Genomic DNA, 21,752 nt, shown 5'->3' with positions numbered 1-21,752 from the left:
GTGAAATGCAACATGATAATGGTTACAAGGATGGCTGTGCTTTTTGTGGCATTGAACAAAAAACACACACATTATTTTAATGTATTTATTTATTTATTTATTTATTTATTTATTTATTTATTTATTTATTTATTTATCTATTTATTTACAATAATAAAGTATGTCATTAACAAAGAGAAGAGTTCTCAATACTTTTAACAAGTAGGCCTATATAGAGCTAAATGATAGGCCTACAATTTAGTGGTTTAGTGCACTACTTCATTTATATTGGGCTACTCTGAGGCAAATGCTCAAAAGATACACTATTTATTTATTTTTCTATTAGTTATTTACATGGTATTTGAACAAAATTACTGACACACTACCTTCTTGTTAACCTATGCGTTGCTCTTTTTTTTTAAAAAGTATGACTAGGGCTAATGTGAACTTCAAACAAATTACCGGTAACAAATTATGAAAAAAAATCTCCATCTACACGTGTAAAAAAAAAATGAATTTTTAAATCACATTAACACATAGACGTTTAAGTCAAGACTTAATATTTAATTTATAATCTAAAATTGTGACAACACAAATCATTCTCTCTTTTAGGACTTCTTGGTGGCTCTGAAAAGAGCCGTTTGGGTTTAAAGGTGCCTGTCACATTTTACCTGGAAGTGGTGTATTTAGTGACGGCTTTGGTACCCTCGCTAACCGCGTGCTTGGCCAGTTCTCCAGGCAGGAGAAGGCGGACAGCAGTCTGCACTTCACGGCTGCTGATGGTGCGACGTCTGTTGTACTGTGCAAGGCGAGATGCTTCACCAGCAATGCGTTCAAAGATATCGTTCACAAAGCTGTTCATGATGCTCATGGCACGGCTGGAAATACCAGTGTCAGGATGAACTTGCTTCAGTACCTTGTAGATGTAGATTCCGTAGCTTTCTCGTCTACGGCGGCGACGCCTGGCAGCACGCTTTCCCTTGCGACGTGGGCTGCCAGCTCTCTTGGCTCCTTTTCCACTTCTTGTCGGACTTTTGGGAGGCATTTTACTTGTCTCAAAAGGCACAAATTTCAATTTTCAACTGAAACATAAAATCAGCAATTGCCGGCAACGCGGGTATTCTCGTTTTTATATGCTGGCACAGGGATCTTGAGCTAGATAACTTTCAACCAATCAGAGGGTCGCTCGGTTCAACTAATTTTTGATTGGACGATATCTTTATGGCTGCCGCTGGTCAGATCCATCAAAGTTTTTAGTTTTTTTCTCCGTATATTTGGCGCGTTGTTTGCGAACCAATCAAAAAATTAAATACGCAAATAATTATTTTATTGGTTGAAAGATTTATTCTTTTGACCAATCCACGTCAATCTTTGTATTCTTTAACGTTTCAGGATCCTTTTTTGAGATCCTGAAACAAATTCGAGGTATGGTATAAAACAAACTTTGTCACCGATCGATTACGTTTGCATCATCATTGCAGTGTTTTGATAAAGGTGTGAAAATGTCTGGTCGTGGTAAAGGAAAAGCAAAGAGCAAGGCTAGGAGCCGATCTAGCAGAGCTGGGTTGCAATTCCCAGTGGGTCGTGTTCACCGTTTCTTGCGGAAAGGTAACTACTCAGAGCGGGTGGGTGCCGGTGCCCCTGTTTATCTGGCTGCCGTGATGGAATATTTAACGGCAGAAATTCTGGAATTGGCAGGCAACGCAGCTCGAGACAACAAGAAGTCCAGGATCAACCCACGTCATTTGCAGCTAGCCGTTCGCAACGACGAAGAACTGAACAGGCTGCTAGGTGGAGTGACCATTGCCCAAGGAGGTGTACTACCCAACATTCAGGCTGTACTCCTTCCAAAACGTACCAAGTCCAAGTAAACCCTCTTAGTTGGATTAAACCAAACGGCTCTTTTCAGAGCCACCACATACAAAAAAAAGAGAAATGATTCTTATGTCAGACATGTAAAGAAGGTGAAAAGATATTGAAAATGTTGAATCTCTTTTTTCTAAATACATGACGTACTCATTTTCAAAATTCTATTTTGTTCGTTGAGATTAACCATGTTTAATGGTGGCAATCATGGAACATGAACATTATTGATAGAGTTTATTATTTTCAAACATTATTTTGTCTGCATTACTTCATTCCATTTTGTTCTTTTCAGTTCACTAAAAGTTAATTGATCATATAAATAAAACAACATGATAAGCCTACTCCCTATCTATAAACGTATACTACAATAAAAGGAATAAATTTACAATAATTATAATGATCTTATGAAAATTAGAGTAGACCTTTTGGAAGTTTCAAAATTAATATTGTAGGCCTATCTAATTGTGTGTATTTTTAAACCAAAATATTAGAAAATTTTATTTGAAAATGCGCGTCAAATATAATTCACCTCTCTCTCTCTCTCTCTGAAAACATGGCCTACATGTTTGCTATATTTTGTTATTTTGTATCCACTGATTTAAATTTGAATATCGGATCATCGAATGAACATGATGAATAGGTTTTAGGACAGTGGGTCATTGCTCTTTTAGATGAATTGGTGGCTCTGAAAAGAGCCGTTGGTTTTTTTTTTATGGCTGATAAAAGATCTACTTCTTTGCCGAAGTTCTCTTTGCTGCCTTCTTCTTAGGTGAAGATTTCCTCTTTGGCTTTGTCTTCCTCGCTTTCTTGGACGCAGCCTTCTTCTTTGGTGCTGCTCTCTTCTTTGGCTTAGCAGATTTCTTGGTAGCTTTCTTCTTCGGCTTCTTGGCCTTCTTCTTTGTGGCTCTCTTTGCCGCCTTGGCTGCTCGTTTTGCCTTCTTTGCTGCAGTTTTCTTCGCTCTTGATGCCGCTCTCTTGGCCTTTCTCTTTTGGACAGCTGCCTTTTTGCGTTGTGCTGCCTTGGCTCTCTTGGCTTTAGCTTGTGCAGCATCCGGACTCCTTTTACCCAGACGGAATGAACCGCTCGCTCCTTTTCCCTTGACCTGCACTAGCGTACCCTTGGCTACACCGTTGCGAATGGCGGCCTTGATGAAGGAATTCAATTTGGCTACATCGCATTTGTAATTGGCAGCGATGTATTTCTTGATTGCTGGAAGAGAAGAACCACCTCTTTCCTTCAAGCCAGCGATTGCAGCTTGCACCATGGCAGCACATGTTGGGTGTGAGCTAACTGCTTTTCTTGCCCTTTCCTGGGCGACTTCTTTGGAGATTTTCTCGGCGAACCCATTTTGCTCTCAATATCCGTATGACTCGGTGCCAGAAACTAAAGAGCAACTTGTTTTATATTTCATACGGGATCGTAAATAGGATCCTAGCAAGTATCAAGAGGTGATTGGTTGATTATTTACCGCCGATTGACCAATGACAAAATTACTGCATTCTCATTGGTGGGAAGTTGTGAAATGCAACATGATAATGGTTACAAGGATGGCTGTGCTTTTTGTGGCATTGAACAAAAAACACACACATTATTTAATGTATTTATTTATTTATTTATTTATTTATTTATTTATTTATTTATTTATTTATTTATCTATTTATTTACAATAATAAAGTATGTCATTAACAAAGAGAAGAGTTCTCAATACTTTTAACAAGTAGGCCTATATAGAGCTAAATGATAGGCCTACAATTTAGTGGTTTAGTGCACTACTTCATTTATATTGGGCTACTCTGAGGCAAATGCTCAAAAGATACACTATTTATTTATTTTTCTATTAGTTATTTACATGGTATTTGAACAAAATTACTGACACACTACCTTCTTGTTAACCTATGCGTTGCTCTTTTTTTTAAAGTATGACTAGGGCTAATGTGAACTTCAAACAAATTACCGGTAACAAATTATGAAAAAAAAATCTGCATCTACACGTGTAAAAAAAATGAATTTTTAAATCACATTAACACATAGACGTTTAAGTCAAGACTTAATATTTAATTTATAATCTAAAATTGTGACAACACAAATCATTCTCTCTTTTAGGACTTCTTGGTGGCTCTGAAAAGAGCCGTTTGGGTTTAAAGATGCCTGTCACATTTTACCTGGAAGTGGTGTATTTAGTGACGGCTTTGGTACCCTCGCTAACCGCGTGCTTGGCCAGTTCTCCAGGCAGGAGAAGGCGGACAGCAGTCTGCACTTCACGGCTGCTGATGGTGCGACGTCTGTTGTACTGTGCAAGGCGAGATGCTTCACCAGCAATGCGTTCAAAGATATCGTTCACAAAGCTGTTCATGATGCTCATGGCACGGCTGGAAATACCAGTGTCAGGATGAACTTGCTTCAGTACCTTGTAGATGTAGATTCCGTAGCTTTCTCGTCTACGGCGGCGACGCCTGGCAGCACGCTTTCCCTTGCGACGTGGGCTGCCAGCTCTCTTGGCTCCTTTTCCACTTCTTGTCGGACTTTTGGGAGGCATTTTACTTGTCTGAAAAGGCACAAATTTCAATTTTCAACTGAAACATAAAATCAGCAATTGCCGGCAACGCGGGTATTCTCGTTTTTATATGCTGGCACAGGGATCTTGAGCTAGATAACTTTCAACCAATCAGAGGGTCGCTCGGTTCAACTAATTTTTTGATTGGACGATATCTTTATGGCTGCCGCTGGTCAGATCCATCAAAGTTTTTAGTTTTTCTCCGTATATTTGGCGCGTTGTTTGCGAACCAATCACAAAATTAAATACGCAAATAATTATTTTATTGGTTGAAAGATTTATTCTTTTGACCAATCCACGTCAATCTTTGTATTCTTTAACGTTTCAGGATCCTTTTTTGAGATCCTGAAACAAATTCGGGGTATGGTATAAAACAAACTTTGTCACCGATCGATTACGTTTGCATCATCATTGCAGTGTTTTGATAAAGGTGTGAAAATGTCTGGTCGTGGTAAAGGAAAAGCAAAGAGCAAGGCTAGGAGCCGATCTAGCAGAGCTGGGTTGCAATTCCCAGTGGGTCGTGTTCACCGTTTCTTGCGGAAGGTAACTACTCAGAGCGGGTGGGTGCCGGTGCCCCTGTTTATCTGGCTGCCGTGATGGAATATTTAACGGCAGAAATTCTGGAATTGGCAGGCAACGCAGCTCGAGACAACAAGAAGTCCAGGATCAACCCACGTCATTTGCAGCTAGCCGTTCGCAACGACGAAGAACTGAACAGGCTGCTAGGTGGAGTGACCATTGCCCAAGGAGGTGTACTACCCAACATTCAGGCTGTACTCCTTCCAAAACGTACCAAGTCCAAGTAAACCCTCTTAGTTGGATTAAACCAAACGGCTCTTTTCAGAGCCACCACATACAAAAAAAGAGAAATGATTCTTATGTCAGACATGTAAAGAAGGTGAAAAGATATTGAAAATGTTGAATCTCTTTTTTCTAAATACATGACGTACTCATTTTCAAAATTCTATTTTGTTCGTTGAGATTAACCATGTTTAATGGTGGCAATCATGGAACATGAACATTATTGATAGAGTTTATTATTTTCAAACATTATTTTGTCTGCATTACTTCATTCCATTTTGTTCTTTTCAGTTCACTAAAAGTTAATTGATCATATAAATAAAACAACATGATAGGCCTACTCCCTAACTATAAACGTATACTACAATAAAAGGAATAAATTTACAATAATTATAATGATCTTATGAAAATTAGAGTAGACCTTTTGGAAGTTTCAAAATTAATATTGTAGGCCTATCTAATTGTGTGTATTTTTAAACCAAAATATTAGAAAATTTTATTTGAAAATGCGCGTCAAATATAATTCACCTCTCTCTCTCTCTCTCTGAAAACATGGCCTACATGTTTGCTATATTTTGTTATTTTGTATCCTCTGATTTAAATTTGAATATCGGATCATCGAATGAACATGATGAATAGGTTTTAGGACAGTGGGTCATTGCTCTTTTAGATGAATTGGTGGCTCTGAAAAGAGCCGTTGGTTTTTTTTTATGGCTGATAAAAGATCTACTTCTTTGCCGAAGTTCTCTTTGCTGCCTTCTTCTTAGGTGAAGATTTCCTCTTTGGCTTTGTCTTCCTCGCTTTCTTGGACGCAGCCTTCTTCTTTGGTGCTGCTCTCTTCTTTGGCTTAGCAGATTTCTTGGTAGCTTTCTTCTTCGGCTTCTTGGCCTTCTTCTTTGTGGCTCTCTTTGCCGCCTTGGCTGCTCGTTTTGCCTTCTTTGCTGCAGTTTTCTTCGCTCTTGATGCCGCTCTCTTGGCCTTTCTCTTTTGGACAGCTGCCTTTTTGCGTTGTGCTGCCTTGGCTCTCTTGGCTTTAGCTTGTGCAGCATCCGGACTCCTTTTACCCAGACGGAATGAACCGCTCGCTCCTTTTCCCTTGACCTGCACTAGCGTACCCTTGGCTACACCGTTGCGAATGGCGGCCTTGATGAAGGAATTCAATTTGGCTACATCGCATTTGTAATTCGCAGCGATGTATTTCTTGATTGCTGGAAGAGAAGAACCACCTCTTTCCTTCAAGCCAGCGATTGCAGCTTGCACCATGGCAGAACATGTTGGGTGTGAGCTAACTGCTTTTCTTGCCCTTTTCCTGGGCGACTTCTTTGGAGATTTTCTCGGCGAACCCATTTTGCTCTCAATATCCGTATGACTCGGTGCCAGAAACTAAAGAGCAACTTGTTTTATATTTCATACGGGATCGTAAATAGGATCCTAGCAAGTATCAAGAGGTGATTGGTTGATTATTTACCGCCGATTGACCAATGACAAAATTACTGCATTCTCATTGGTGGGAAGTTGTGAAATGCAACATGATAATGGTTACAAGGATGGCTGTGCTTTTTGTGGCATTGAACAAAAAACACACACATTATTTTAATGTATTTATTTATTTATTTATTTATTTATTTATCTATTTATTTACAATAATAAAGTATGTCATTAACAAAGAGAAGAGTTCTCAATACTTTTAACAAGTAGGCCTATATAGAGCTAAATGATAGGCCTACAATTTAGTGGTTTAGTGCACTACTTCATTTATATTGGGCTACTCTGAGGCAAATGCTCAAAAGATACACTATTTATTTATTTTTCTATTAGTTATTTACATGGTATTTGAACAAAATTACTGACACACTACCTTCTTGTTAACCTATGCGTTGCTCTTTTTTTTTAAAGTATGACTAGGGCTAATGTGAACTTCAAACAAATTACCGGTAACAAATTATGAAAAAAAATCTCCATCTACACGTGTAAAAAAAATGAATTTTTAAATCACATTAACACATAGACGTTTAAGTCAAGACTTAATATTTAATTTATAATCTAAAATTGTGACAACACAAATCATTTCTCTTTTAGGACTTCTTGGTGGCTCTGAAAAGAGCCGTTTGGGTTTAAAGATGCCTGTCACATTTTACCTGGAAGTGGTGTATTTAGTGACGGCTTTGGTACCCTCGCTAACCGCGTGCTTGGCCAGTTCTCCAGGCAGGAGAAGGCGGACAGCAGTCTGCACTTCACGGCTGCTGATGGTGCGACGTCTGTTGTACTGTGCAAGGCGAGATGCTTCACCAGCAATGCGTTCAAAGATATCGTTCACAAAGCTGTTCATGATGCTCATGGCACGGCTGGAAATACCAGTGTCAGGATGAACTTGCTTCAGTACCTTGTAGATGTAGATTCCGTAGCTTTCTCGTCTACGGCGGCGACGCCTGGCAGCACGCTTTCCCTTGCGACGTGGGCTGCCAGCTCTCTTGGCTCCTTTTCCACTTCTTGTCGGACTTTTGGGAGGCATTTTACTTGTCTCAAAAGGCACAAATTTCAATTTTCAACTGAAACATAAAATCAGCAATTGCCGGCAACGCGGGTATTCTCGTTTTATATGCTGGCACAGGATCTTGAGCTAGATAACTTTCAACCAATCAGAGGGTCGCTCGGTTCAACTAATGTTTTGATTGGACGATATCTTTATGGCTGCCGCTGGTCAGATCCATCAAAGTTTTTAGTTTTTCTCCGTATATTTGGCGCGTTGTTTGCGAACCAATCAAAAAATTAAATACGCAAATAATTATTTTATTGGTTGAAAGATTTATTCTTTTGACCAATCCACGTCAATCTTTGTATTCTTTAACGTTTCAGGATCCTTTTTTGAGATCCTGAAACAAATTCGGGGTATGGTATAAAACAAACTTTGTCACCGATCGATTACGTTTGCATCATCATTGCAGTGTTTTGATAAAGGTGTGAAAATGTCTGGTCGTGGTAAAGGAAAAGCAAAGAGCAAGGCTAGGAGCCGATCTAGCAGAGCTGGGTTGCAATTCCCAGTGGGTCGTGTTCACCGTTTCTTGCGGAAAGGTAACTACTCAGAGCGGGTGGGTGCCGGTGCCCCTGTTTATCTGGCTGCCGTGATGGAATATTTAACGGCAGAAATTCTGGAATTGGCAGGCAACGCAGCTCGAGACAACAAGAAGTCCAGGATCAACCCACGTCATTTGCAGCTAGCCGTTCGCAACGACGAAGAACTGAACAGGCTGCTAGGTGGAGTGACCATTGCCCAAGGAGGTGTACTACCCAACATTCAGGCTGTACTCCTTCCAAAACGTACCAAGTCCAAGTAAACCCTCTTAGTTGGATTAAACCAAACGGCTCTTTTCAGAGCCACCACATACAAAAAAGAGAAATGATTCTTATGTCAGACATGTAAAGAAGGTGAAAAGATATTGAAAATGTTGAATCTCTTTTTTCTAAATACATGACGTACTCATTTTCAAAATTCTACCCAGTGGGCACATCAACGTGAAATCAACGTTGAATCAACGTTGATACATCAACGTTGATTCAACGTTGAAAAGTGAAAGTTGACATCAACCTTTTTGTCAATGTTGATTCAACGTTGAATCAACGTTGAAGCTTCAACCTAATTTCAACCCGATTTCAACCTGATTTCAACCTTGTGTTTCATATCAACCTGATATCAACCTAATTTCAACCGGATTTCAACCTGATTTCAACGTTGAATCAACGTTGAATCAACGTTGAAGCATCAACCTGACTTCAACCCACTTTCAACCCGATTTCAACCTTGCGTTTCATTTCAACCCGATATCAACCTGATTTCAACCCGATTTCAACATTACTTTTTAGCTTCAACCTGATATCAACCTAATTTTAACTTCATTTCAACCTGATTTCAACTTCATTTCAACCTAATTTTCATAGGCTTTAATCCTTGGGAGGGGCGAATTCTTGAAGAAAAACGATGCACGTTTCGTGCACATTTTCAAATTTCTTTCATGAATATTGCATTGAAAGGGTGCGCACGGCCCAGCGCGCGGCGATTGGGGAAGTTACCGGGAAGTTAATTCTGTAGAATTTTACACCAAACTCCATCTTGATTTTAACGTACTTTCAACCAGAATAGTTATCTACAGATAATTTAAAGTCATTGATATGCAAAAGCTTGAACACAACATACTATCATCTACAGACCTAAAGTTTTCCCAGAGTATTTCGCACTTAGGCCTACATCATTCATATTTGTAAAAAGGACAGTTTAAATTTGTCCTAAAAATCGAAGTCGCACAAACTCGCAAAACCAATTTCATAATTATTCGATAATTGAATTTCATAATCATAGGCTATTTCACATTTGCATCATTAATATTGGTCAAATCAGGGTTCAATTTCGTCTTGCATGGTGGTGGTTACTGAGTCATTAAAGCAATTTCGTCTTTTGTCATTCATCAGATGTTATTAATGGATGTACAACATGCTTATTTAAAAGGACGGTGTTCATTTTAGATGATGTTGCATGATCTTATTCTTACTTTAAAAAAAAATAATCATAAAGTTATGAAAATAAAAGAAAACACATTCTAAGAAATATCAAAGATTACAAATAGAGTATAACGTTAAAGAAAAGAAGAGAAATATACATAGTATAACCTGAAGGTATATATGCCTATTATGATCTTAAACATGTTAAAGTATATAATTGCATCAATATAATATCTATATATCGTAAAGTTATCAGAGAAGAACATCAAAGAAAGAAAGAACGACAGAACAGAATGGCATGCAATGATAAAAGCCGTCCGATCCCCGAACAAAAATAAAGTTGCTTAAGAATATTTTGGACTTATATAAATTTTAGGATTTAACATGTTTAATCTTTGTAACAATTGATTCGATTGAAAAAAGATTTAGAAAAAAGTAAAAAGAAATTATAGCCTCCATACATGATGAGCTCATTTAAGCATAAATAAAAGACAAAAATGTAGGCCTATATAAAAACATTTAAAACAAAAAGACCAACAAACTTTTAAAATACTTTTGCGAAAGGTATCGCTAAGTATTTTTAGACGAATTTGACCTGCAATTTGACGAAAATCAATGACTCAAACACGAACCTTAATATAATGCTACATTTTACAATCCTTCTTGAGCGATCAGAGTCTGCATGTCGTGCATGAGTAGGCCTAAATAGAACTTTAGTATCTGAGAAAAAACCAGGTCCTATAATTTCGTCGGACTAATATCTCGGGACGAAATTAAAACGTCTTTGCACGAATATCAATGACACAAGTGCGAAATACTCGGGGAAAACCTATAGGTCCTATAGACTTATTATTCGGCCGTAGAATATTCGATGTAATATAATTACCTAGGCATACGTTATTTGTGACCGTACACCACGAATGAGCCGTAAATGTCCTCAATTGTATTCTGAGTTACAGTGTAAAATGGGCATGAAGGTCATATTCATAGGTATTTCAATTTGGTGCTACGTGTATCTCATTAAATGAGGTACACGTAGCACCAAATTGAGGTACCTATGAATACGACCTTCATGCCCATTTTACACTGTAACTCAGAATACAATTGAGGACATTTACGGCTCATTCGTGGTGTACGGTCACATTTAATCTAGTCCCATTCTATTTCCAGTTATGTTTATGTTGTATCAAATGTTTGATGACGTAAAATCGATAATATATTTCTACCAGATATTCCATGTAATTTTTTTCGATTTTACGTCATCAAACATTCGTTACAACTTAAACATAACTGGAAATAGAATGGGACTGACTATAAAAATAAAAAATAACGTAGATATGTTACATCAAATAGTCTACATCGAATACTTGTAGTCTTGTTTTATAGCGCCCCTAATATAATAGTAATCAATCCTATAATCACTTCATTCTCTTAAACATGTACTAGAAAGAATTTGAATAAAATCATTCATTACAAAAATGATATGCAAGTAGTTTTATAACGTTATGTAATTTGCATCTATTTTAATTACAACGTTTATGTTTTTGCACATGTTTCACAAATTCATATATTGTATACCGGTACTTAATTCTATTTAAAGAGAAAAATCACACAAAAAGAAGAAAATTAATTAATTAGTACAGAAATGAAATAAAAGAATTGAAAGTAAGGAGGATTGAAGTTACAGTATGAGGGAAAGAAATTAATAAGTAAAAGTATATACTAAAAAGGCATCAAGTTAATAGCAAACCAAAAATCAGAAATCAAAACAACTAAGCGAAAGAACAAGGAGGAAACAACACTTCAAAAACAGCAGAGCACTTAAAAACACTTAATAAACACTTGTTTGTACATAAACACTTGTTTGTACAGTGTTTAAATACAGGATGTTATTTATAAACACAAAACACGTTTAAAAATATGAAGATGTTATGTTTTTTAACGTGTTTTGTTGTTTATAAATTAAACACATCTCTATACCTTCACTGTACAAACAAGTGTTTATGAAGTGTTAAAGTGTTTATTACGTGTTGCTCTGCTGTTTAGAGACAAATGGCACAGTCAGGAAAGCAGAGAGAAAACGTAACAATGTTAGGCCAAGTAAAAAAAAAACATATTTCACGTCCGGGTTATTGAAAAAAAAGGAGGAAGAGGTGGCTTTTTATTTTTATCGCAAAATCAGTGTAAATACCCATAACTAGAGCTGTTTTAGGGCACACAATAATGCCGGGAAAAGGAGGAGGCCTCCTTTTATTTGTTGTTCGAGAGATAGACCCTCTAATTATCACAAAACCTTCCAAAAGTGTTTCTTGATTATCAGCAAGGCTATAGAAAGCATCTCTAGGTCCTAGATATATTTTTAGAAAAAGTTATGACTGAATTTCAAAAAATAAAAATATAATTGAAGAAACCTCAAAAAAGGAAGCGGGGGGGACGTGAAACATGTTTTTTTTTATTTGGCCTTATAGAACAAAACAGAGGTTCGATGACGTCCTAATCCTATAAAGTGCTTTTGGTGCATGATCCCTCTCCCTCCTTAAACGTAAGTGTGAAATGTTGAAAATTCCAACCCAAAAGATAAAATGTTACCGATTTTTAACTATTAAACATAATCAGACTTTTGACCCCTTCCCTCTAACAAATGGGCGTTTCTTTAAAGGACATAATCAAACTTTTGGTTTGTTCTCTCGACCTATCTATCTGCACACTTTCAATATGTTTTTAAATTATATAGGGTAGGGGTGGTTCAATAATTATGTGTACTCCGGTGAATTATGGGGGGGGGGCAACAATATTTATGGCAGGCCAAAACGGGGGGGGGGGGGCAACTTGTTTGGCATGTCAAAAAGGGTGGGGACAAGCGATAGGAGGCAGGGCAAGCGATTTTTGGCACAGATATTTTTTGGGCAGCGTTTCTACATTATTTGGTATTGGCCAGAACTTCACAGAATTGCAGACGTAGGCATACATTTAAGTATATTTTTAAGCTACTACCTTAATAATTCATACATGTTTTTCTTCTTTTTCGTTTCTTTTTCCCCCCTTCCGATAGAAAAAAACAACTTGTTTTCAGTATAGGGTTATTCACCCTGGTCTTTGCTGGGGGTCTTTGATGGCATTTGCTTCTTGTTTCTGCGAGAAGGCATATAGGCCTACATTGTCACCATTTATATTTCATCAAATCCAGACAAGTTTTCAATATCACTATTATCAGCGTATTAAAGTACCAAACTTTTGTTTAATTAGGGCCAATTCACTTCTGTTGGCTTTGATTCATCTTTTCTACAGAAAAGTTTACTTCTGCTTCTTTTCCATAGCACATGCTTCAGAGAACCGATACCAGTTTTGTTGCTCCAAGTGTAATCAACCAATGCATGTAAAAGAAAATTTGCGACTGCTTTGCGCAAGGTGTTTATGGCGAAGCTTTGATCCCGTTTTATATCATCCGTGTCTATTCTGAAGTTGGGTCTACATCCTTTTTTTTTAATGCGAAGCCCTATGATATTACATTGTTATTATTATTGTTGGTACCACTGCTCTCCTGAATTCTTATCACCTTACAACATACTCCCTCTTCTGCTTGATGCATGATTCGGATTGTGTTGATGCACCAATGCATCTAAGGAACAAAAGAAGATACAGAGGTTACTAAAAGTATATTTCCAAAAATTAATTTTTTAATACTTGAAAATAGGCATGTCCAGTTATTTCTTACAAAAACATTTGAGATCAAAAGTTAAAACTGTATTACACTATGATCAGCTCTTAAATAGGCTTGAATTATTCGGTTTTTGTTACTGCGCGAGTCAATAAAGTTCCAACTAACTAACGCACGCGTAAATCCACAAAAGCATGCCGCACGCGTCTTCACGCAAAGCGCAATTCGCGTAAGTGCTGCGCCCAGCTGTGTGCACGCCGTTCTATATCAATCCACGATGATTATGGGTCCCTGCCTATTAAGAGCTGATCAGAGTATAGTTCAGATGCAAAAGGGGATACATGCCATTTTAAAACCGATTGCATCATGGATTGTCACTTCTTCTGCATCTCTGTGCATCAGCATAGACCTCATTTTACAGGCATTCAATGGGCCCTATGCCTAATAGCAAACCATGCTTTATACTTTTGGCATATGTTGGTGGCCTTAGTGCAAACGGTTTAAAAATGGCATGTATCCCCTTTTACATATGGACTTCAAATTTATGCATAGCAAGCCTAAATGAATGCACAAATGTGACTCCTCGCCACAACTGAGCCCGGATGTCGCCAATCATCATTTTTGAGATATTCAACCAAAATATTCTGCTTGAAATTAGCTTTAAAATGATGTATATCATGTCTATAGTACTTGACATTTAAGTAGTGAAAAATCAATAAAACAGTCAATAAATCCTTTCTTTCCTATTGTTTATTGTTAAGTTCGATGGAGCATATCTCAATAGTGGCACTGGCGACATCCGGGCTCAGTTGTGGCGAGGAGTCACAAATAATTGAGAACTCTGGTTTCTTGATAGAAAAACCTGGTTTCTGGTCTAGCTAGTACTATTAGGCTATGCCTACAATATTTGCAATGTATTGTCAGGTACATTTCATTCAAGGCTCAAAATAAGGAGGGCCCAAAAGGCACTCGACCCCGAAAATCAGTGAGGGCCCGCAAAAGACACATCCGGCGGGCCCAAATGGCCCACAAAAATTTGTGGCAATTTTTCTCACTTTTTGTGGGGTTCATAGGTTAAAACCAATGGCCCAAATTCGGGCCCACAAAAATTTGTGAGGGCCCTCGAACATTTAAGACCAACATGACCAAGGGCCCAACCAAATGGCTCTCAGAAATTCTGGCTTATTTCGAGGCCTGATTTCATTGTAAACTGTATCCTGCCCTAGGCTAGCCTAGCATGCGCCGTAGGGTAGGCTACACATGTAGTGATGTACACCATAATAAAATCCAAAATAAGACAATCATCATGATCATGTTTTGCTACATTATTTATGTCTAGGGCTAGGCCTAACCCAGTCAGTACTACTAGTACTCTACGGTACTAGTTTTGTATCAGCTTTATACTCGTAGGCCTACTTAGTAACAGCTAGACGGTACCAAGCATGCTCAATTGCTCATGTCATGTGCTTAGACTTAGTGCCTGCCCTAACGTTGCCTAAGCATGTAAAAAGTTAAGGCTAAGCTAAGCCATGTCATGCATGTAAGCCTAATTAGCCCTAAAGTAACAATCCATGCAAAACACAATTCACCAGACACCAAATGAAGGTAGAGTAACTGAGTAAGTTGGACCTAGACATGCTATGGCTAGCTAGTCTTAGACAGGTCATTATACAAAACAATGCATACCAATTACCATCATAGTCAACATGGTCAATGAGCAAGGTAAACATGCATGCATTGTAAATTTAAGCTAGCCTTATACACACGATACATGTCATATTATTACAAGCTGGCTAAACTTAAATGCTTCATTTTGTTTCCTGATAATGCACAATTCACAATCAATCAAAATTCATACAATAATTTACAGAAAAATAAAGGTGTACTTACCTGTTTTTATTTGCAAAATAAGTTCAAAAATACGTGCATCATTTCTCCTGCTGCTTGTTCCAATAAGCCAAATCGCTATTGTAACTTCCGGTTTTTTTAGGACACTTTGCCCTTTGACCTATCTGGAAAATTCGGGTTTTGTGCGTACAAAATATAATTTAAAACTTGTTACTAGAATAAAAACAAACTTAAAAAACATTATTATTAAATGAATTAATTATTTAAATATTTTTAATGATAACATTATGACAATAATAAATAAACTATTAATAATTACAGCAATTTTCCCGATAGGTCAAAGGACAAAGTGTCCTAAAACTGCAAAAACTGTCCCACAATGCATTGCAAACTTCCAATGCCGATTGGGCTTATTAATTAGCTCTAGTGTTGGGCAGTATCCAATACTCATGTGTAACAGTGTTGAGTGATATGCAATGCAATTGGGTAGAATTAGGTATTGCAAATTTGCAATACATATCAACTTCATATTATTAAAAGTAAATAAATATATAATTTAAATAAATAATTTAAATAAATAAACAATTAATTAAGAATTAAATAAATATTAATATTAAATAATTATTAAATTAAGCAATTACTATAGTTAATCAAATTATTTAATAAATAATTACATTATAATCATTTTTAAAATATATAATTTAAATGAATAATTTAAATAAATAAATAAACAATTAAATAATAATTAAATAAATAATAAATAATTATTGAACTAAGCAATTACTTAGTTAATCAAATTATTTAATAAATAATTACATTATAATAATTAAGAAAAAAAAAAAATAAGAAAACGTTTCATAATCTTTCCTTAGTTTCCTAGCGTCTAGAGTATACATTTTAACATTATTTGGTAACCTTCGAGTCCTTTGAAATGTTATGAAGAAAACCAAGAAGGGCCATGTTTGTTGGGCTTAACTGAGGGAGTATATAAAACGGGGACCCCGAAAACGGGGACCCCAAAAACGGGGACCCCGAAAACGGGGACCCCTTAAAATCACCCCATAAAGTTACTGACAAATTTCTAGGGGGTCCCCGTTTTTCAACTTTGGGGTCCCCGTTTTACAGATTGACCCAGGGTAATCTGTAAAACAGGGACCCCAAAAACGGGGACCCCTATTTTTTCTCTCTATTTTAGGACTGATGAGTCTCCAAATCTCGACAAAATATTCACCATGGATATACTAATATTACAAATGTAATTTATGAAAGTAGTAAGCACTTCTTATATAATTGTCCAATATACAAAATTTTGGGGTCCACGTTTTTAGGGTCCCCGTTTTACAGATTGACCTAGGGTAATCTGTAAAACGGGGACCCCAAAAAACGGGGACCCCTTAAAATCACCCCATAAAGCTTCTGACAAATTTTTAGGGGGTCCCCGTTTTTGGGGTCCCCGTTACAGATTGACCCAGGGTAATCTGTAAAACGGGGACCCCAAAAACGGGGACCCCTATTTTTTCTCTCTATTTTAGGACTGATGAGTCTCCAAATCTCGACAAAATATTCACCATGGATATACTAATATTACAAATGTAATTTATGAAAGTAGTAAGCACTTCTTATATAATTGTCCAATATACCAAATTTTGGGGTCCCCGTTTTAGGGTCCCCGTTTTACAGATTGACCTAGGGTTATCTGTAAAACAGGGACCCAAAAACTGAGGACCCTAAAATCACCCCATAAAGCTTCTGACAATTTTCTAGGGGTCCCCCGTTTTTGGGGTCCCCGTTTTACAGATTGACCCAGGGTAATCTGTAAAACGGGGACCCCAAAAACGGGGACCCCTATTTTTTCTCTCTATTTTAGGACTGATGAGTCTCCAAATCTCGACAAAATATTCACCATGGATATACTAATATTACAAATGTAATTTATGAAAGTAGTAAGCATTTCTTATATAATTGTCCAATATACAAAATTTTGGGGTCCCCGTTTTTAGGGTCCCCGTTTTACAGATTGACCTAGGGTAATCTGTAAAACGGGGACCCCAAAACGGGGACCCCTAAAATCACCATAAAGCTTTGACAAATTTCTAGGGGTCCCCGTTTTTGGGGTCCCCGTTTTACAGATTGACCCAGGGTAATCTGTAAAACGGGGACCCCAAAAACGGGGACCTATTTTTCTCTCTATTTTACTGATGAGTCTCCAAATCTCGACAAAATATTCACCATGGATATACTAATATTACTAATGTAATTTATGAAAGTAGTAAGCACTTCTTATATAATTGTCCAATATACAAAATTTTGGGGTCCCTGTTTTTAGGGTCCCCGTTTTACAGATTGACCTAGGGTAATCTGTAAAACCACCCCATAAATCACCCCATAAAGCTTCTGACAAATTTCTAGGGGGTCCCCGTTTTTGGGGTCCCCGTTTTACAGATTGACCCAGGGTAATCTGTAAAACGGGGACCCCTATTTTTTTTCTCTCTATTTTAGGACTGATGAGTCTCCAAATGTCGCTAATATATTCACCATGGATATACTAATATTACTAATGTGAGTTGGGGATCGGAAGACCCTGGGCACCACACATCCACGTGGCCACACCCACAATTAATTCACACAAGGCCCGTGACCTCACCACATATTACACCACTTTGAATTAGATCTGCGTCATGATTAGATCAATTTTGATTTATGAAAGTAGTAAGGACTTCATATATTTTTGTCCAACATACAAAACTTTGGGGTCCCCGTTTTAGGGTCCCCGTTTTACAGATCGACCTAGGGTAATCTGTAAAAATCTCAACTTTTTTTGGGAAAAGTGAGGGGATGAGGCTGTGGATCACGAAATGCCCCTTTAAGGAACCGTTCACAAACACTTGTTAGGGGGCCTGATGCAAAAAACAAATTCATTGCGAACACAAAGGCTACCGTTGGGTCCCCCCACCATGGGTGGGCAGAATAAGCACCATAGTATACTAAGATAAAACAAATAATGTTGGTTACAAGTGAATCAATTAAAACAGATCAGGGATTTTCTACAAAAATCCCACCCAAAAATACCCCCCAACACGCCCACCCACCCATCCCCAAACACATATAGGCCTATACATGTAGGACAAGTGACAAAACAAACCACAAATAACTTTCCCATATATATCAGTACAATTAACATGGTCACAGTACAAAAACATGGCCCACCAATGCAAATTACATCCATTAAAAACCAAGATCAAAGGAAAATTTCTTAAAATAATTACCCAGTTTTCCCTTGCTTTCTGCAATTTTATATTCTTTGCCAAATTTAGCTTTCACCATGTTCTTGATTATTATAATGGTTTAGTACTGCATATTTCGGTTTAATCTTCACTAAGCGGCGCCAGGATTTTTTTTTTTTGGGGGGGTCGTGAATTTCAGGGGAGGGGGCAAAAAAGCAACAACTTTTGCACAAAATTGCCACAAAAGGGGATTTTTTTGTAAGAGGTTGGGATTTTTGCCTAAAAGAGCGGGGGGGAAGAAAAAAAAATGGTGGGGGAAATTCTCCCTCACCCTCAGCCTGACGTAGTGCCGCCGCTGAAATAAATGACCCGTCGGGTATGCTTCCCTGGAAAGACCGCGCACAGCTCCGAAAGCCTCTGAATTTAGCGCTGACTGATATAACGACACCCAAACTAATTTTGGTATAGGTGACTTTCCAACCAGAAAGGCAAGAAAGAACATTTGTTTTGATCGTTTGCACCTCCAAAAGACCACCATTACCTCAAAATCATTCAGGAGGAAAATTCTCACCAAAAATGAAAAAGAAAGGACAAAACACAAAAATGTACATGGACGGGTCACGTGTACAGGGTTATATAACAGAAATGTTCATTGTACATGTTGTAACAGAAGAAGAAATTGGCAGAAGAAAAAGATGAAAGGAAGAAGTGGAAAACTAAGCGATGTGATAGCAGTGGCGGATCTAGAGCGGGGGGGGGGCAATTTTTGACGCTTGCATGCACGACGCAAGGGGTGTCTGAGGGGGATGTGCCCCCCCCCCGCAGTATACCTTTTGCACACACTGCAAAAACAAGTGTTTATATTTAAACACCATATTGTGTTTATCAGAGCAACACTTAATAAACACATAATTCATGTTAATGGTCTAACCTAATGTTAATGGTTCTAACACTAATGTTCATAAATTAACACTTGGTGTTATATTACAAACATTAGTGTTTGTAATATAACACCAAGTGTTAATTTATGAACATTAGTGTTAGACCATTAACATGAATTATGTGTTTATTAAGTGTTGCTCTGATAAACACAATATGGTGTTTAAATATAAACACTTGTTTTTGCAGTGCATGAAGACCTAATTGAAGCGATTTGGTGGACCATTTTGGCACTATCAGTTTGTATAATTGGAGTTTGAAAAAGCCGAATTTGTGAAATGAGCGCGGTCCATGAAGCCTTTCCCAGCAAACACAAAAACGTTTTAAAAACGTTTTAAATAAGTTATATTTTGGCTTTTGGTTTAGGTAAAAACGTTTTAATAATATTAAAATGTCGGGTTATATAAAGGTCATGATAACGTTTCAAAACGTTTTGTATGAAAACACACTACAACAATATTTTTAAATGTTTTCAAAAAATGTTATTGTAAACTATTTTTGCAAACATTTTGCCAAATATTGTGTCAATACTTAAATAACATTATGTTAAAATATTTGAACCCAGCAAACACAGAAATGTTCTTAAAATGTTTTTTTTCCAAACCTTTTAATAACATTTAAATGTCGGGTTATATAAAGGTCATGAAAACGTTTATAAAACGTTATTGAAAATATTTTGGGCAAACATTTTTCGCAAAATATTTTTTCAACCCCAAAATAACATTTTGTTTAAAATGTATTGTATCAAGTTTTCAAGAATGTTTTTTGGAATGTTATTAAAACGTTTTTATACCCTTTATATAACCCGACATTTAAACGTTTTCTGTAAAACATTTTTGTTTGCTGAGCAGTAGATTATCAAAAAATGTTTTTTAAGGTTATGAAAACGTTTTATACTCTTAATATACCCTTTACATTTAAACGTTTTCTGACAACCTTTTATAACCTTTTGCGAATGATGTCGAAAACGTTTTGTGTTTGCTGGGTTCGTGGACAAGTTTTCCCTCATTTTTCCCTATAGGCCTATATTGTGTTAAACATTGGCAAATGCACGAAAGCAGAAGCGAATATGGCCAGTTGCATATCGATTAGGCATAATACGCAGGGGGGATGTCTGAGGGGACTGTTCCCCCGTCAGAAGTTGGAAAATTGTGCAAAATGAAGGTCCAATTGAAGCCAATTGGTGCATCATTTTTGCTTTAAAGAAAAAAGGGCCTACTCTCATCTCAATTTGCAAAACGGCAGCGAAGTGGTCAATAACCTTGAATTACGAAAAGGTGGATATGCAGAAATGGTACCAAAATTTGAGCAATCTATATTATTGGTTGAAAATAGGCCATAGGCCCCCTAATGATATGAAAAAGAACGTCAGAATATAAGTATATGGTACAAATGCGCGCGAAAAATTAAAAAAAATTAAAGCTAAAGTGATATGATAAATATGGTGCAAAGATGGAATAAACTCGCACGAAGCGGGCAAAATTTGGTCCTTTTGGGCTAATGGCCGGTAGCCAAATATATGAGGTTAATTTGGTCAGAAACATATGTACTGACATACAGGCGTCAACATGGGAAGGGGGGATTGTATGGACCCCCCCCACCACCCACTAGCATGTGTAGCAGGCTGATGGTTTATACAAAATATTAATGTGGATGCACGATCCGAAAGTGTTGAGAATATTATGTCGGAAGCCATATATTGTAGGCCTATATTTAATAGCCTAAATTTTACTTTACGTGCATGCACATTAATATTTTTCATTAACCATATAACTGCTATTATAGGCCTACACATGTTATAATGTCTTGTTTGAGGTATTCAGTTAACTACATTTGTATTTAGCTCTATTGGTGCAAAAGAATAGGCCTACAAGATGGTTTCCGACACTGTTTGTCCCAGTCTTGCGGATGGTGCACATCGTGCATGCACATTAATATTTTTCATTAACCATTTAGGCCTACTTGCTACACATGCTATGTTTAGAATTTGTCTTCTGAGTATTTAGTCAACTATTTAGCTCTGGTGCAAATAAGAGCCCGCAAGATGAGGTTGAAGTGATGTTAAAATAGGTTTGATATTTATCAACGTTGAATTTGATATTTCAACGTTGATTCAACGTTGATTCAACGTTGAATCAACGTTGAAATATCAACCTTATTTCAACCTAATTTCAACGTTGATTCAACGTTGAAATATCAACCTTATTTCAACCTTACTCAATGTTAGGTTGAAATAAGGTTGAAATCAAGTTGATTTAAATTTCAACCAGATTTCAACGTTGAATCAACGTTGAAATATCAACCTGATTTCAACTTCAGGTTGAAATCACGTTGAAATCAGGTTGATTTGCATTTCAACGTTGATTCAACGTTGATTCAACGTTGACA

At 37.2% G+C, this 21,752-nt stretch overlaps 5 protein-coding genes across 5 annotated transcripts; 2 read left to right on the top strand and 3 right to left on the bottom strand.

The window, feature by feature from the left end:
• Positions 1 to 646: 646 nt before the first annotated feature.
• On the bottom strand, positions 647 to 1,099 carry LOC140147757 (histone H2B.1, sperm-like). Its single transcript, XM_072169513.1, has one exon. It carries the CDS (start codon positions 1,022 to 1,024, stop codon positions 647 to 649), a length of 378 nt encoding a protein of 125 aa, XP_072025614.1. The 5' UTR covers positions 1,025 to 1,099.
• A 382-nt stretch (positions 1,100 to 1,481) lies between these two features.
• Positions 1,482 to 1,850, top strand: LOC140147431 (late histone H2A.1-like). The gene has a single exon (XM_072169208.1). It carries the CDS (start codon positions 1,482 to 1,484, stop codon positions 1,848 to 1,850), a length of 369 nt encoding a protein of 122 aa, XP_072025309.1.
• A 2,154-nt stretch (positions 1,851 to 4,004) lies between these two features.
• Positions 4,005 to 4,382, bottom strand: LOC140147756 (histone H2B.1, sperm-like). The gene has a single exon (XM_072169512.1). The coding sequence runs from the start codon at positions 4,380 to 4,382 to the stop codon at positions 4,005 to 4,007; it is 378 nt and encodes a 125-aa protein (XP_072025613.1).
• Positions 4,383 to 7,335: 2,953 nt separating this feature from the next.
• Positions 7,336 to 7,713, bottom strand: LOC140148975 (histone H2B.1, sperm-like). The gene has a single exon (XM_072171088.1). It carries the CDS (start codon positions 7,711 to 7,713, stop codon positions 7,336 to 7,338), a length of 378 nt encoding a protein of 125 aa, XP_072027189.1.
• A 454-nt stretch (positions 7,714 to 8,167) lies between these two features.
• Positions 8,168 to 8,536, top strand: LOC140147430 (late histone H2A.1-like). The gene has a single exon (XM_072169207.1). The coding sequence runs from the start codon at positions 8,168 to 8,170 to the stop codon at positions 8,534 to 8,536; it is 369 nt and encodes a 122-aa protein (XP_072025308.1).
• Positions 8,537 to 21,752: the final 13,216 nt, after the last annotated feature.

This window comes from Amphiura filiformis, chromosome 3 (assembly GCF_039555335.1).
Source record: "Amphiura filiformis chromosome 3, Afil_fr2py, whole genome shotgun sequence".
NCBI classification, from domain to species: domain Eukaryota; kingdom Metazoa; phylum Echinodermata; class Ophiuroidea; order Amphilepidida; family Amphiuridae; genus Amphiura; species Amphiura filiformis.
This window is presented reverse-complemented; position numbering and strand designations above follow the sequence as displayed.

Coding starts and splice junctions, on each gene's coding strand:
- LOC140148975 (XM_072171088.1), bottom strand. CDS start 7,713: ATGCCTCCCAAAAGTCCGACAAGAAGTGGAAAAGGAGCCAAGAGAGCT.
- LOC140147430 (XM_072169207.1), top strand. CDS start 8,168: ATGTCTGGTCGTGGTAAAGGAAAAGCAAAGAGCAAGGCTAGGAGCCGA.
- LOC140147756 (XM_072169512.1), bottom strand. CDS start 4,382: ATGCCTCCCAAAAGTCCGACAAGAAGTGGAAAAGGAGCCAAGAGAGCT.
- LOC140147431 (XM_072169208.1), top strand. CDS start 1,482: ATGTCTGGTCGTGGTAAAGGAAAAGCAAAGAGCAAGGCTAGGAGCCGA.
- LOC140147757 (XM_072169513.1), bottom strand. CDS start 1,024: ATGCCTCCCAAAAGTCCGACAAGAAGTGGAAAAGGAGCCAAGAGAGCT.